The sequence below is a fragment of the Rhipicephalus sanguineus genome, chromosome 11, assembly GCF_013339695.2.
Source record: "Rhipicephalus sanguineus isolate Rsan-2018 chromosome 11, BIME_Rsan_1.4, whole genome shotgun sequence".
In the NCBI taxonomy this organism is placed as follows: domain Eukaryota; kingdom Metazoa; phylum Arthropoda; class Arachnida; order Ixodida; family Ixodidae; genus Rhipicephalus; species Rhipicephalus sanguineus.
In genome coordinates, this window is record NC_051186.1 from 18,204,172 (window position 1) to 18,220,741 (window position 16,570).

The window sequence follows — 16,570 nt, forward strand, 5'->3', positions numbered from 1 at the left end:
GTAGGGGGTACTATTGCCTAAATGTACTGTACATATACATATTTCTGCTTATATGAAATTCTTTTCGGAGTGCACTGCAGTTGGGTGTTTGAAACACTAATTTAAGGTGCTGAAGTTTTAAAAAATGAATGTACTACAGCAGCTGCTGCTGTGAATGCAGCAATGAATGAAGTATGCAACAGTTGCTGCTGAGTTCAGAAGCTTTTTTGAAGGGAGGAAGAACCAACAGGCCCTGTTGCAAGTCGTGTTACGAAGGTATTTGCGCAAAAATATTTCGGGGCTGGAGGCAAGTGTTCATCCTAGCAAGCACAAAAATTTGGCTATAAAATACACTACTACAGACTGTACACTAGCTGCAGGATAACTCTACACAATGCTAAGAACATGCAGTTAGGTGTGGGATGATGGAGAAGCAGCCTTTAGCAAACTCAGCAAAGCCCTGTTTAGTGATGCCAGCACAACTCCATTTGGTGCATTTGACACCTCACAAGTGAACACTGGATTGCATGAATTCGCTGTCACAACATTAGACTACACATATATTTATTGCATAAAGCATGTCATGATTTGTGAACAGTCTACTATGCCTACTGAAGAATATATGATGCCTTAATTAAAGGCATGATAAATTCTGCAAATATTATTGAAGTCTCAAAGTGACACTCAGTGTACTTAAAGTAATAGGCAAACGACAGTGAAAAAAGACGTCATTTATTTGTAATTTCATTTACGGTAATAAAGAACGTCAACAAGTGGCCTGCAGGCTGAACGGAAGGCATGCGTCCTAGATGATTGGCCCCCGTCAAAGCTTCTCCAGTTTAGCTGCACGCTCCACAAACTCCACCAGAGTGCGCACCGGCCGGCCTGCGAGAAATCATGGCCGACAAATGACACAAAGGCAAACACAGAGGAAAAGGTAAGCAAGAGAAACGAAATACGCTTGTACAAGCATAGAATTTCCATAATAAGATAGTAATGATCATCATCAACAATGCGATGTTACGCTTATTTTTATCAGCATGGCAGCACACAACCCAACTTGTCGGCAGCTGTAAACACGGGATTAACGACATATCTACTTCCTACATCTTTAAATCTTGTGTGATAAGGAATCATTGAAGGGAATATCTTAAAAACCTAACGACAGCCAATAAGACAAAGAAAATGACAGATTAAGTGCCGGCTTACAAACAATATTTATGCCGGAAATATATGCAAATATTTAAAGAAACTGTCCCTAAGAAACAATATCTGCCTTCATTACCCACACAGGACAATAACTTGTATTCTCTTTTGACAGGGCAATACAGGGACATGCTGACAGCACTTATAGAACTGGCAGCATGCTGATGGAACTTCTGCATCTTTTACAACCTGTCATACATACTTTCAGGTATGAGTATACTTTAAGTACAACAAGAGTATCTCGTTTACAAGCATAGCTCAATTTTTAGCTCGTGTATTCAAGATGGGAAAAAAGTGGACACAGGCAACGAACAAGACACTGCTTGCTTGTTTGGCGCATTTTCTTGTGTTAATGACCCAAAAACACTGTTGAAAACCTTCAGCAATAATTAATAGGTTACTCATAACTAGCCCCTAGATTATGGCTACACCATTTAGTAGTTGGCTGCAGCTTGCTGTTATACAGTAGACTCTCGGTAAATGGAAACCTCTTAAACGGAACTGCTGCTTAAATGAAACAAGTGCTTGTGACAAGATTGGTTTCATACTTGCATTCTGCACCCCTGTTCAACTATCAGTAAACAGAACCTGTTAAATAGAACATATTTTCCCAGTCCCTTCAGGTTTCGTTTAATGAGTCTACTGTAATTTACTGAGCTAAGTGGGCAATCATACTACGGAAAATGTTGTTTGGGTGGCATAAATGACATACTTTATATGTATGCACTCACTCTGCACTTGCTGCCATAGCTCTAGCTATGTTGAAGGGAGGCTGAAGTGGTTTTAGAATTTGGCGAAACTTCGTGATTAATAAGGACCAACATTATCGTCGACGTATCTCTTTCTGCAATTCTTGCAGCAAGAGCATAGGAATACACAACATGAAAGTTTGTCTTGCTCCGCCCACACAAGCGCGTTGAAAGTGCAGGTGTGAAAACGAGCCAACCAGAACTACGTCATCTTCGGTTCCGTTGCTGGAGCCGCACTGCACTCCTATAGAAGGTTCCCGCCACTCACTGATCCTAACTGACTGCGAGTGTGTTGTTTATGCACTAGAGGTTCAAGTAAGTTATAGAGATGCTGAAAGCTTTGCTGCTGGATTACAATATCTGTATAGCGACAAACAGCCGAGCGCAACGTGAACCCTGTCTCTCGTATCTTCAACTCTGGCCTCCGTGATTAGCTCCCACTGTGCGCGTTGCCGGAGCTGATCACGGAGGCCACGCTTCAACAGTGGTGCTGTTGTAGACGACATGAGTTACCGAAGATGGTGTCACTGCATTCGCACAGTCTCAAGACACCCGGCTGCTGCAGCCAGTGCTTTTTGCCAAGAAATGCTATTTGCATTCACTTTTGAGAACTCTCACATTATTATTTGAATTCAGGAGTTAACAAACTGTGATTACGCACCCCAAAGACATTTAAAAAAGCGCTTCGGCTTCCTTTCAATGATTACTCTGCACGTACCTGCCATGCCCGATCCGAGGTAGGGCACCTCGTCCTTGTTCTCCATGACGCCTGCAATGTCGAGGTGGGCCCATTGTGGGCACTTGACAAACTCCTGGAATGACAGACAATGGAACCTACGAATAAATATATAACCTCCATCCACAGAACCCTGGTGCACCTGCCATTCACCTGTGTAAGACAGTCATGCAAGCTGATCTTAGTACGATGCACAAGTACTAGAAAATAAGAGCGCGTCTCTTGTGACTAAAACTATAGTATATATTCCTTTTCAGCAGGAATGTGCAAATATTCGAAACTTTGAATATTTCATTTGAATAGGTCGGTATTTGCTTTGATTCGAAAGGCGCTTCTGCTATTCGGAATATCAGAACACCCAAAAATTTCAAAACATATGTTCAGAATGTGTTTGTAGAGTGCTCAAGAGACGTTCAAATTTTGTTGGCAATATAGCACTCCGTAACAGTGCTGTGCATCTAAACTACCTTACACTCGCATTTCTACTCATTTCCACAAACACTTTACTCGTGTAAAGTCGCTTTCACACACATGTCAAGCACCTTGTCCTGCTGTACCCACATCAACTCTTGCTCATTGGAACTCCTTTGCATACATTTCACGTTACTCGAATTTCATGAAAGCTGTTCACATTGACAATTACATCCATTCACTTTGTTCATACAGGCGTTAGAAGGCACTCACTCCTTTTTACGGTCTCATTTATTCAAACTTGCCATTAGTCACTCAAGTTCTCACATGCATCCACCCACACCCCTTGTCATTCTCGACACTCTCTCATGCCCGTGAAATGAGTGTCAGCCAGGGTACCCATGAGTGAATATGCGCTGATAAGTACAGAAAGCAATGTTCCGATGGCAAGACAGACCTTGAGGAAGGCAGCGGCCACACAGGAGCCTCCTGCACCAGCTTGCTTGGAGATGTTGTTGATGTCCGCAACGGTAGTCTTGGTCATCTGCTTGTGGTACAGGTCAAACAGTGGCATGCGCCACACCCGGTCACCCGTCACACTGCCAGCCTGCACAGCGAGAGCAACACCAAAATGGAAGGTTGGGTGAGTTGGTGCGCATTCATTTCTTCAGAAAAATTGCTTACTGAAAATGAGGAAAAAAAGCAAGTCCTCTCTTTCGTTTGTCCTCACTTTCACTGAACTGTTTTCCCGAAGAAATGAGAATAACACTGTGGGTTAGCTCACTTTTGCTCTCCCAACCACAAGTGCCCAGGTAAATAAGTGACAACATTGGCATTAGAAAAACAATCTGAACATTCTGAAATGACACCCATGATCAAAACAGTACACAGTATAGAGAGGTGGTTCTTGTAGAGCAGTACACATAGTAAAGCACCACATGCACATAGATTCAGTTAAAAAAAAAGACATCACGAAGCTCCGAACTATTAAAGCACCAAATACACAAATATGCAATATTTTTTAACATTCAATCGATTGGTATTATGCAAGTTAATTGAAATCACAGGCAGTGAACCAGTCCAACTGGCTCTTTTTGCAGCTTCAATTTTGAAGCTTGATATGTACAGAAAAATTTCTCACAAAGCTTCAAACTAAGGTGATCCCAGCGGTGAAACAAACCTATGTTTAAGAAAAATAATTAAAAAATGAGGATTTGTAATCATCTGGTGGTTCTGCAAACCTTTTTGCAAACCCCACAGCTGTTCCATGTTCACGCCTGAATTATTTGACACAAATTACGTCTCACCTCACCATCGCTTTGAAATAAAAATAGTCACACATGCACAAGCCAAGAATTGTGTTAACATCTTGAACTGGGCTGGTTGGTACACACTGCTCAATGAACGGAGAAACAGCGCTAGAACAAGGATGAAGACGAGAGCAGACGAACACGGCGCCGACTAACAACCATATTTTACTGCGTTTGCACGTCATTATATACAGGGGAAACGCAATCAGTATATACATCGGGGAACAAGATATCGCTGTAACATTGCCAAATCAGCGTTTTGAAAGGTACAACATTTCCTTTTTGCGAAGTGATAGCGACGCTGCGCTGACACACTTATCTGGATGCAAAAAGCCTCAAAGATCTCACGTTGGCGTTGCTCTGCATATGTCCCTAGTACTTCACAATCTTCAAAAACTGGTTCGCAATCACATTTCCTACAGTGATCTACTAGATGACTGCCGTGTTTGTCTCCTCTCGTCTTCGTCCTTGTTCTAGCGCTGTTTCTCCATTTTATGAGAAGCCTAGAATGTGTACAACCTATGAAACACTTCAATTAAATACTGAAAGAAGGCGAATCATTCGAGGGGCTCGTTTCTTTGTAAGACGCAACCAGTGAAACCAACAAACAATTAAACCAAGAAAAGTAAAGCGGACATTATTGGCTCTTTCTTTGAAATGTAGTGCAATTATTAGTATTATATAAATTCAAAATAATTAAAGCAGATGAAAAAGCACCCTTTCCATCAGTGGGATCCGAACCCACAACCTTTTAATTACACAACCGATGCTCTACCAATTGAGCGACAACGCAGGATGCTCCCTCGTTCTCTTTGTTGGGTATTTCTCTACGTGTAATCCCTGGGAGTGTTAGCCAGCGCCACTCATACCCAAGGCGACAAGTGCGGAGCGCCCTTTCATGCCTCTGGCAGCATGGTGAGCATGATGAGCTGGCAAGTGGCATTTTCCCAACGAGCAAGACAAGCAGTAATTGCTGTGGTGCAGCGAGCAAGGTGGCGGCAGAAGCAGCAAGAAGTGGACCCGAAGCAACCAAACTCGGCAAAATACAGCGATAATTCGATAACTCAAACTGACATAGCTCGAAAAATTAGCAAAGTCGAAATTTTCTGCAACACTGGACTATTTCACGTATGTTCCATGCATTTATACAGTCAAACCTCGATATACGAACACGGACATATCGAATTATTGCCTATATCGAACGGTTCCTATATCACGTGGGAAATCGCATGCATTTTTAATTTTTTATTTCGAACGAAGTTTGACGTATAATGGATATATCGAATTCGGCCACCCCAAACCGCCCGCGCTCCGTTGACAGGCGGCGAGCTTTCCCGCAACTCTCGAAAATAGCGGTAGCGCGGTGGGCGTTTACGACTGCTGCACACATCGATGGCGCCGAGTGCGCCACTTGAACGTAGCGGCATACGCACGCCGCAGCCTTGCAGCAACGACGCACTGCACTTGTTGCACCAGCTCCTCCTTGATAGTATCGCCAGGCATCCGTCGCATCGGTCGTTGTTGTGCTCGTGTGTTAGGCCTGCCGCGCGTTGTGGTGTGTGTAGCGATGGCTGCAGACGCGAAGAAACGGACGACCCTGACTTTTGCAGCAAAACTGGAAGCAATCCAGCGCGTTGAGAATGGTGAGAAGTCGAGCGTCGCGGACGGGTTAGGCATACCAAGGAGCACATTGACTACTCTGCTCAAAAACAAAGCCGACATAAAGGCCAAGGCCGAGAAGAGTCAGCACTCGGGCGCGCGGCGTGTACGCAAAGCTGCTTTTGAAGATGTTGAGAAGTCTCTCCACAAGTGGTTCATGGACGCAAGGGCCCGAAATATTCCTGTATCGGGGCCGATGTTGCAACAGAAGGCAAAGAACTTTGCATTCATTCTCGGCGTCGAGAATTTCAGTGCGAGTAGCGGTTGGCTACAACGTTTTTAAGACTCGTTTCAACATTGTCGGGAAGACTGTGTCGGGAGAGAGTGAGGACGCCAATGATGAAGAAATTCAGAAGTGGCTTGATCATGAGTGGCCCAAAGTTCTCGCCAAGTATGAGCCGAGCCAAATCTTTAATGCTGACGAGACGGGCCTGTTCTGGCAAATGCTTCCGCGGCAAACGCTGGACACTCGCGGGGACAAGTGCCACGGGGGCAAGCAAGGCAAGGCCCGTGTGACGGTCCTATTGGCTGCCAATATGGATGGGAGCACGAAGCTGCGGCCACTTGTAATTGGCAAATTTAAAACCCCGAGGTGCATGCGGAACTGCCCCAATATTCCGGTGACTTATGCCTGGAATAAGAAGTCGTGGATGACGAGGGATATTTTCCTCAAGTGGCTGAAGGCGTGGGATTCGGACCTGGTGCGTCAGGGACGGAAGGTATGCCTTATCGTCGATAACTGCACGGCACACCACACCGATGCCCAGCTGAGCAACATCGAAGTGGTATTTCTGCCGCCCAACACCACTTCGAAGCTCCAACCGTTGGACCAGGGCATTATCCGCACATTTAAGTCTATCTACAAGCGTCGGCTGATCGACATTTTGCTTGTAAGACTCCAGATGGGCCAAGATCTGAAGATCGATCTTTTGGGCGCCATCCAAATGCTCAAGGCGTTGTGGGAAAACGTCAAGCAGTCGACGATAGCCAACTGCTTTCGGCATGCGGGCTTCGGTGGACGCACTGACGAAGCATCAGTGGAAGAATCCGAGGAAGCTGAGTTGGCATGCGCAGATGAAGAAAGCGAGCTCGCCGAAACGTGGAGCAAGCTGGAGAGCTTTGTTGGTGCGGAGCCGCAAAGCATGTGCATCGAAGACTTCGTTGGAGGTGACGACAGTACTGGTACAACGGCGGAGCTAACGGATGTAGAGATCGTCGCCGAAGCTACCGCTGAGCAGCCGAATGAAGACGCTGCCGAGGTGGATCCCGCAAGCGCTGATGGTGCCCCGCTCCCGACATCAGCTGAGGTCGTAGCCGCTTTGGCCCTTGCGCGCCGCCACTGCAGCGCGATTGAAGGCACCGGCCTTTCACTTGTGGATCGCCTGGACTATGTTGAGGACGCAGTCGTCAAACACGCCATTGCCAACAAAAAGCAGGCTACTCTTTTTCAGTATTTTAAGCCAACACAATAATACTTTGTTTGAATCTTCAAGTGAGTATTTACTGCACCACGATTGGTTCGTTGGTTGTTTTCCACAAGTTCTTGACGCATTTTTTACGTGATTTTTTTATATCGAATTCTGGATATATCGAACTATTTCGCGATCGCCGTGCCGTTCGATATATCGAGGTTCGACTGTATTGCTCTTTATCTCAAACTGTTCTTGGGCCAAGGTGCAGATATTGCGAGGTCTTAACCAAGAGTGGAACAAGAACATCACTGGCATCCCAAGTTTTGTGGGATGTGAAGCTGCTGTGACCAGCACAAAGCGGATGAATTTCCTGAATGTGACCTCAGAACCTAGTGGCATAACAACTTTGTCAGGCGACCCTGTGGTACATCATGTGACGGGAGGGACCTGCTCAGAGCCGGACCCCGCAAAATAGCGTGCTTGGTACAGTCCATTTTGTTCGCGTCATGCAGTGCCCGCGATCTACCAGCAGAGGCAGGATATTCATTTTACTTTTGTTCTGCTCAATGCACACGTGAATTTTTTTCACTGGTTGTGTGGTGCAAGCAACTTGAGCACGCATGTCATGAGGATGGCGTCGCCAAAGCAATGCAAGTCAGTGACACTGGAAAGAAGGGTATCCTAATCAAAGTGGATAAAGATGGCCGAACAAAATCAAGCGTTGCCGAAGAATTGGGCATCCCTCGGCTATGCTTTCAACGGTGGTAGAAAGCACCTGTGCGTATGTATAGGTATGTCCGCCTTTTTTTCGTCCACGTTTTCTGTGCATTTTTAGCTCTCTTCAATAAGAAAACAAGCAGAGGGTGATCGGTGGATTTCAACAGACCTCCTTTAGCCAGCATAAGCAGTTTTGAGGCTTCAAGTCTCCAGACATCAAAGCAGTGCTCACGGGTTGTAGCTGCATAATGCAGGAGTAGCCAGCCTTCCAGTCACCACAGCATTAACAGACAAGGCAAACCACTCTAGCATTGAAATGGTATGAATTGATTTCAGATGCAGAAGCGGCAGGTTCGATCATTTTATGAAGGACTGTTTTTTTATGCTGACACTGTTGCTTTGACCGTGTGCAGACTTTGACGTGGTGTCAAAGTCTGCGGGCGAGTGCACCATTCAAACAGCAGCCAGGGATCAGCTCATGAGATGCATAAAGCAACTCGAGCATGTCTTCCTGCGAATACCAGCTGATGTGCAGTTTACACTAAAATAAAATGTCAGTGTTGTTAAGTGCATCTGGTTGATATCTGTCGCTTGTCTTCAACTTTTTCTCTGGAACCTTTACAATGATCTGGTTAGGAGTCTTTGCTAAAAAGCTGGCCAGCAGTGCAGAGTTTCTCTACAAAGAATGCAAATTTTCAGTGCAAATTCTGCAACCTTGCCTATCTCGAAAATTTTTCAGGTTTTTATTACAATAGATTCTCATTAAATGGAACCTGCAAGAACTAGGAAAATATGTTCCATTTAACAAGAGTTCCGTTTACTGAGAGATGAACAGGGGTGCACACTTGAAGTACGAAACCAACCATATTAGAGGCAGTTGGTTTGTTCAAACAACAATTCCGTTTAAGAGATTTTTGTTTATCTACTGAAGAATGTACTGTACTTCAAGTTATCAAGATATTACTGTACTTTATTGACACACACTCAGTGACAAGTAATGCAGTGGCATTCAGGCATCATAACAGCTTAGGTTCCCCACAGTTTTTCTTTCCTTTCTCTCACCTCATGCAGCAGGTTCCAGAGGGCATTGGAAGTGCAGAAGACGCCAGTTGCACCAGCACCCAGAGCAACCACCATGGCACCTGTAAAATGTACACATTGAAGCAGAATAATGTTCCAACGCTACTGCTGTAGAATTTTCTAAATGTAACTGAAGATCATCATCCCATTTAATGCATGTCTGTTTTGTTTATCATGCACGGTGTATGAAGACTCTGGCAACCAGTGCACTGAAGAAAAGGTACAGTCCAGTTGACAGCGCTAATCTTTTTTTCTTTTTTTTTACTTTGCCCCAAGCGTACAAGTTTTGAATAACGCATACACAATATATCAATCATGATTTACCTTTGAATGAATGAATGAATGAATGAATGAATGTTTGTTCCAGCAAAATATAGGAAATGGGCCTTGAGCGAAAAGCTACAATGGTAGCTTGAGGGGAGACGTGGCTCCTGAAAAAAAGTTTTTATGAGTGGGGTTAACTGAAAGAAATTTAATACACTTATGCAGTTTTTTCTTCACATTCCAAATCTTCATGTAGATTTTTATTATCTGCATTAGAAGAAAAGGTATGCAATTTCTGAAAGCATATATCTTACGGTACTTTTTGGCACCTTTGCTTTGTCAAACACAAAAACAAAATATATGGCAAGACTGCCAGAAAGCTCGTCTAGCCGATGATGCTAATTTGATTGTTTTCATCAAACTTCGAATGCAAAATAAACGGGTGCAAATATGAGTGAAAAATTTTTGCTTCATACACTTTATGATTATCGAGAATTATCATTTGGTAAACAATATTATAAGAAAATAAATAGCATCATCGGCTAGACCAGCTTTCTGGCAATCTTGCCACATACTTTGCTTTTGTGTTTGATGAAAAGAAGTTGCCAAAAATCCCCGTACAAATTGTGCTAGAAAACGTTGTAGAACTAGCATATCTTTTGTTCTAATGCAGCTATTAAAAATCTACCCAGGGATTTGGAATCTGCAGAAAAAACTGAATAAGAGTAATAAATTTCGTTCCATTCACCCAACTATTAAAAACACACTTTTCAAGACCCACGTCTCCCCTTGAGAAGTGCACGAGGTTCAGTAGAGCAAAAAGACTAAGAAAACAGAGACAGAGCAGTAGATACATGTGCACATTCAAAGGCGAACACATACGCATACTGCAAAGTGACAATATCAAAAAGAGCGAACATTTACGCTAGTGAAAACAATGAACACCATAAAACAGTGAAAACAATGAACGGCCGTTCAACAGCATGCAAGGATTACTGGCCGAAAACTAATGTGAAGCTCTCATGGCAATGCTGGTAAAGTGCGTTACATTTTAAAAATCACTACAGTCGAGCCCCGCTACAACGAACGCCGCTTCAACGAAATATTTCTTATTCCCCGTCAGCTTCCCATGGAAGTCAATGCGTCAATGTTCTCGCCACAACGAACCATTTTTCGGGCTTGTTCTCGCTTCAACGAAACTTTCGCTCAGTGAAGCTTGCCTTGAAAATTTGTTTTATGATAAAGTAAGCATACCGCCAACCGTGTAACTTTTCGTAAATTCACGACGCGTTGTTTCACGGAAAACGCGCGACCATTTCACTACTTGTAAACAAACACATAGGAGAGCGCCATTGTGTGGTGGTGATGACGATGCGGCTGGCTGCCTTGCGACAAGGCGTACGCCTGCTTTGACAAGCCAGAGCCACAGCCAATCCGTATCCATCCCAGACCACGTGATCAGGGCCAAAGCTCTGCCGAAGCGACCGAAGCACCGAAGTGTGTCATTTGTGCTTGTGCGCTCGCGTTCGTTGGACTCTGCGCCATCATGGCAGCAAAACGCAAGTTCCTTTCTCTTGAGGTGAAGGCGCGAATCATCAGCGAAGCTTCAAGCGGCAGAAAAAAAGGAGATGTCGCAGCAGAATTCGGCATCTCCAACAGCATGCTGTCCACAATTTTGAAGGCGAAGGACGCGATCACCAGTGCCCTTTCTTTGGGGACGTCCACAAAGCGCAAGAAGTTGACGCCATCGGCACACGAGGATCTTGAGAAGGCATTGTACACGTGGTTCCTTGACATGCGTGCCAAGAAAATGCCTATCAGCGGAAGCGTGTTACAACAAAAGGCGCTGAACTATGCTTGCATTCTAGGCATCGATAACTTTAAGGCAAGCACTGGTTGGCTAACTCGTTTCAAGGCCCGGCATGACATCGTTGGAAAAGTGTTGTGCGGCGAGTCTGGGGCTTCAGACGACAATGGTGCAGCGACTTGGGCATCATCTGTTTTGCCGGACATAATGAAAGACTATGCCTCATCCGACATTTATAATGGCGATGAGACAGGACTTTTTTATGAACTGCTACCCAAAAAGACGCTGGACATTAAGGGCCAACCATGTAGCGGAGGGAAACACAGCAAAACGCGTGTGACTCTTCTCCTCTGCACCAACATGGATGGCTCGAACAAGCGCTGCCCGCTTGTCATCGGCAAGAGCTTGAGGCCTCGGTGCTTCAAAGGCAGCAAGAGCTTGCCAGTAAAATATTTGGCGAACAGGAAATCATGGATGACACGGGCCATCTTCCGTGATTGGATAAAAGCGTTCGACCACGACATGAAGGCCCAAACCCGCAAGGTGTGCTTGCTAATTGACAATTGCTCAGCTCATAACGTTGACGACGTTGAGCTGGACAATGCGGACTTGCGCTTTTTCCCGCCTAACTGCACGGCTTTGATCCAGCCGTTAGACCAGGGAATAATCCACAGCGTAAAGAGCACTTATCGGCAGCGGCTGATTCATCAACTGCTGCTGAATGTTGACACTGGGTGCCAAACGAAAGTGGATTTATTCATGGCCCTACAAATGGTTGCTGCTGCGTGGACGGCGACCCGGCGAAGCATAATAGAAAACTGCTTTGCGCACGCCGGCTTTAAGCCTGAGCGGAAGCAACGGCCAACTCGTCAACAGACGAAGACGACGACCGCTGCAGAGTGGAGCCACCTTCAACAGAAGCTACTGCGGCCTGGGCAGCCCTTCGGGACACCGGAAATGTACCAACGGACGTGAGCATGGACGAATATATCGCCGTTGACGCGGACGTTTTTGCTATGAAGAGCTAACCGACGAGGCCATAATTGAAGAGGTTCGCCTATGCCGACGCGTCGTCGGACGATGAGAGTGACGCACAAGATGCTTCGGCGCCGCCTTCTGCGTTGAGTGTGATGGACGCATTTGATGTCATCGCCAACTTCATTGGCGCCCACGATGACGACGTCGCGATGCAGCTGCTGACCTGAGTGCGAGCGTCGCACCACGGCGCTGATGTCCAAAGGAAGGCGGCAAACGAAGCTGACAGACTTCTTCCGAAAATAAATTATGTTTTTGAAATGTGTAGTAAAATGTGACATTGTCCTGGGGCAGATTTCGCCACAACGAAATTTCCTGCTTCAACGAAATTTTTCGCAGGTCCCGTCAGTTTTGTTATAGCGAGGTTCGACTGTATATTTATCGCGTATAAGCCCATATAACACACTCTTAAATTTTAAAAAAGTTAATCGAGGTGTAGGTAAAATGTACATTTAATCTTGAAGTGTGACTTTGCGGCAGTGTGGATTTCTCTTGTATACAGTCGCCGACTGTTTATTCGGACGCCGAAAATTCGGACATGCTCGTTTGTTCGGTACACCTTCGCCGGTACCGCCACTCGTCCCATTGAAGTAATGTAAACTCACGACCGAAAATTCGGACGCCCCACAGCCCGCCGTTCGATTTTTCGGACTCCGGCTGGCTGAGTGCGACGTTGAACGCCATAACTAGGTTGCCAGCACTGAAATGTTGCACTGGCTATAACTGGAGATCGTGCCAGTGTCAAAAATCCATGCAGAAGTTACGATCTCGAAGGCTATGTTTGTTGGCTACACGTAACGGTTGCCTTTTGGCTTTAGCCAGTCACGATCCATTGAACGGCTACCACGCCAAACAGCAGGTCAAGCTAAGCCAAGCTTGGAATCGGCTCTGTGCGGCATTTGAGGTGAATGCAGCGTGTACGAGTACGACGCGGAACCTAATTCGGACAAAGAGAGTACGACAACAGATTACAGAAGCGCTGCAACATCAACTAGACCAACGTCGTTTCCTTTTGGCGTGTGAGGGTTTGCGTTCTCATGTCTCTATGGCTAGGCGTGATCTGCATCCCGAGCTTTGTGTCCTGCTCGTGCGAGGCCTGATACGCTGCCCGTTCCATGTGCGCCGGCGGAACTAAAGAAACGCGGAAACTACAAGGTCCTGACGATGGTGAAAAAAGCGGCGATTATTCACCAGGTGGAAGTTGCTTGGGAAGTTTTCGCCGCGTTGGGCGATGAGATCATTCCGTCAGCTACTCGAACCAGCGCACGTGGACAGTGACTGCCTGACGACGCACCTCCCACACACCAGCCATCAAATGCGGATTTAGTGTAGGCCGTTGCAGTGCTATTGCCGACCATCAGGGGTGGCCAAACATTGGCTGAAATACAGGCCGACTTGGTCGCGCGTAAGCGTACATGTGTACAGGCGCGCACTAACAAGTTTTTTCCGGCCGCTGGGCCAATAAAAGTGCTTTTTTCTGGTGAATCCTTTTTTTTCGGACTCCCGATTATTCGGACTTTTCAGCGATTCCCGCGAGTCCGAATAAACGGTCGGCGATTGTAGGTGGTTTCACAACATACAGTAGAGCCCCGCCGATACGTTTTTGAAGGGACTGTAGGAAATAAACGTAAGAGACTGGAAACGTAAGAGCCGAAAAACGGGAAAAACGGCAAAATATTTAGTGGTACAGAATTTATTTCAATTCTTACGAGCAGCACGAAAATTGGCGCGCTCAGCCGCGATCTAGTCGATGGATAGAAACGCGGAGCGCTTAGGACGGCCTCATCCACGGAAATGTAATCACGTATGTGATTTTTTTAACACCCACAGCTGTAGGCATGAAAGAACTAAGCACACGCAATCACGACCGGCGTGGCGAGTCCGACCGTGAACCGCACACACGACCATGCAAGCTCCAACCAGCTCGAACTCCTCCTGTTCTCCGACAAATAACGATGATGATGAGTCTACGCCAACGCGATGGCAGAAGTGAATGCCAATCTCGAAGGCCTTGCTTTCGCAAGCAATTACGTCATACACGCCATGTTGTGCAATACAAATCTCAAGGCTATGCTTTTGTCAATAGTAAATGCCAATCTCGAAGGCCTTGCTTTCGCGAGCAGTTACGTCATAGACACCATCTTTGCAATTTGAATCTCGAAGGCCATGCTTTTGTTTGCATCAATTGAAAGATTCTGTTGCTTGCGCCTCTCATGCGGCTAATATTACGGTCAAACGAGGCCAAGCTGCGTGAAAATGCACCATGGCCACTCTCTTTGGTAGTCACTCGGTCGACTCCGAGCGCACTTCGCGGAGTATCATACGGGAACGGTCCGACAGTTACGACGTAACAGCGGGGTTCCCAATACATTGTATCCTATGGGAGCTACGCCGGGACCGCGGAAAACGACGTAACAGCCGGGAAAACGCAGCAGTGAGGAACTAACAGCGGGGTTCACTGTAGTAGGTCCACACCACAGTGGAACCACCTTTCCAGGGGGGTTACAGTAGTAAAATGTGCGTCTATTTTTTCAGTGCTTGTCCTGTAGCTTCTCTTTTTGTCTAGTCCTTTCCTGCACTATTACAATGTGGCCATATTTGATAGTTTCGAATACTTCAAAATTTCGCAAAATTTTAAACTCATGTAAAAGCAAATTCGAATACAGTAAAAGCTCGTTAATTCGAATTCCACGGGAATGCTGAGCAACTTCGGATTAAACAAAATTCGAAATAATGAAAGTGAGCAAAAATGGGTGGATTTCGGGGGTGGGGGCACGAAAAATATTTATTGGCCAAAAAAGTCGGTGATGACCATCTGCTTCTTTTCTCTGAATGCCACAGCTGCGGCTCTCTGTTCCAGCGCGCGGACGCGGCGCAGGGAATCCTCTTCACCCTCTTCAAAGCTGAAGAAGAGACGCGCCACATTAAGTGCCTCCATCACCGCAGAAGCTGACGGGCGCACAGGCGCTTCGTCATCTTCGTCTTCCTCACCTTCTGGCTCTTCAGCAACAGCTGCGCACCGGCTACTTGAGCGATAATGTCCTCATCAGTCAGGGCACCACACACCGATGCACCGGTGTCAACTTCAACATAATCGGCAAAACGTACACCCCGAAGAGTGTCGCGCAATGCCACTGGCATGAGCTCCTCAGCCCCGTCCATGTCGACGTCACAACTATCCTGCACACTTCCAGCTGCAAATCCACTGTGGCGGAAACAGTTTGCGATTGTGGTCGCGGTCACCTGTTCCATGCGCGCACCAACATGTGCATGGCAGTGAGCAGCGTAATGCCGAAGTCCTTCCTGTCGCCGCGCCCAAAATAATTCTCTCCAGCATGTGACGCCTATAAAAGCACTTGATGTTCCTTATCACACCCTGGTCCATTGGCTGTAGGGCCGCAGTCGTATTTGCTGGAAGGAACACTAACTTTGTTGCTCTCAGCTCAACGTCGACTTTGTGCGCCGAAAGTTGTCGACGACAAGAACGCATCTGCCGCCCAGTTCCATTCGCCTGTCGATTTCAGTAGCCACTTCCTGAATAGGTCACCTGTCATCCAGGCTTTCTTGTTTGCGGCGTACTCCGTCGGCAGTGACCGAATGTTTTTGAAGCACCGTGGCTTGAGTGCTTTGCCAATCACAAAAGGGGGACCTTTTCCGTACCGGTCATATTTGCGGCGACCAGAACAGTGACACGCTCTTTGCTGCGCTTGCCGCCGGCACAGCTGTCTCCCTTGTAGGTGATCGTCTTGTCTGGCTGCAACTTGAAAAAAACGCTGTCTCGTCAGCGTTAAACACATCCTGTGGTGAGTAGCTCTCCAAGTACTGCTGCAGGGTGTCGCTTCTCCAAGTAGCGCATGTTTCGGCGTCCACTTTGCCTTTGCCCCGCCAGATAACGTGCGGAATACGAGATTGTGCCGCTCCCTGAAACGATGAAAACCATCCCTCGGAGGCGACAAGTCTTCAATGTCCAAGCGCAGGGCGAAATCGGCTGCCTTGGCCATGATGATAGGGCCGCTCAATGCAATATCAGGCTCTCATTTGCTTAAACCCAGATAATCAAAGCGGACTCCAGTTCCGGAACTTCGTTGCCTTAGCTCTTTCGAACTGCGCCAAAATCCTTGGCGTCATAGGCGTTTCAATGGCCGTCCTGGTTGCGTTGTAGGTTGACAATCGTGCCTCGGAGTGGCCGTGCTTCCTCGCAATTT

At 46.4% G+C, this 16,570-nt stretch overlaps 1 protein-coding gene across 3 annotated transcripts in view; it reads right to left on the reverse strand.

Moving 5' to 3' along the window:
- Positions 1–691: 691 nt before the first annotated feature.
- The window catches only part of LOC119374133 (cytosol aminopeptidase), a 63,455-nt gene continuing 47,576 nt past the window's right edge, over positions 692–16,570 (reverse strand). For 2 of the 3 annotated variants that reach the window (XM_049420356.1, XM_049420357.1), the window contains exons 12-15: positions 9,242–9,321; positions 3,539–3,688; positions 2,653–2,746; positions 692–864 (exon numbers count right to left, since the gene is read on the reverse strand). In XM_049420356.1, coding sequence (XP_049276313.1) covers positions 803–864; positions 2,653–2,746; positions 3,539–3,688; positions 9,242–9,321 — 386 coding nt within the window. In that variant the 3' untranslated portion in view covers positions 692–802. The remainder of the gene's footprint in view (positions 865–2,652; positions 2,747–3,538; positions 3,689–9,241; positions 9,322–16,570) is intronic. The other variant, XM_037644198.2, reaches the window with a different exon arrangement.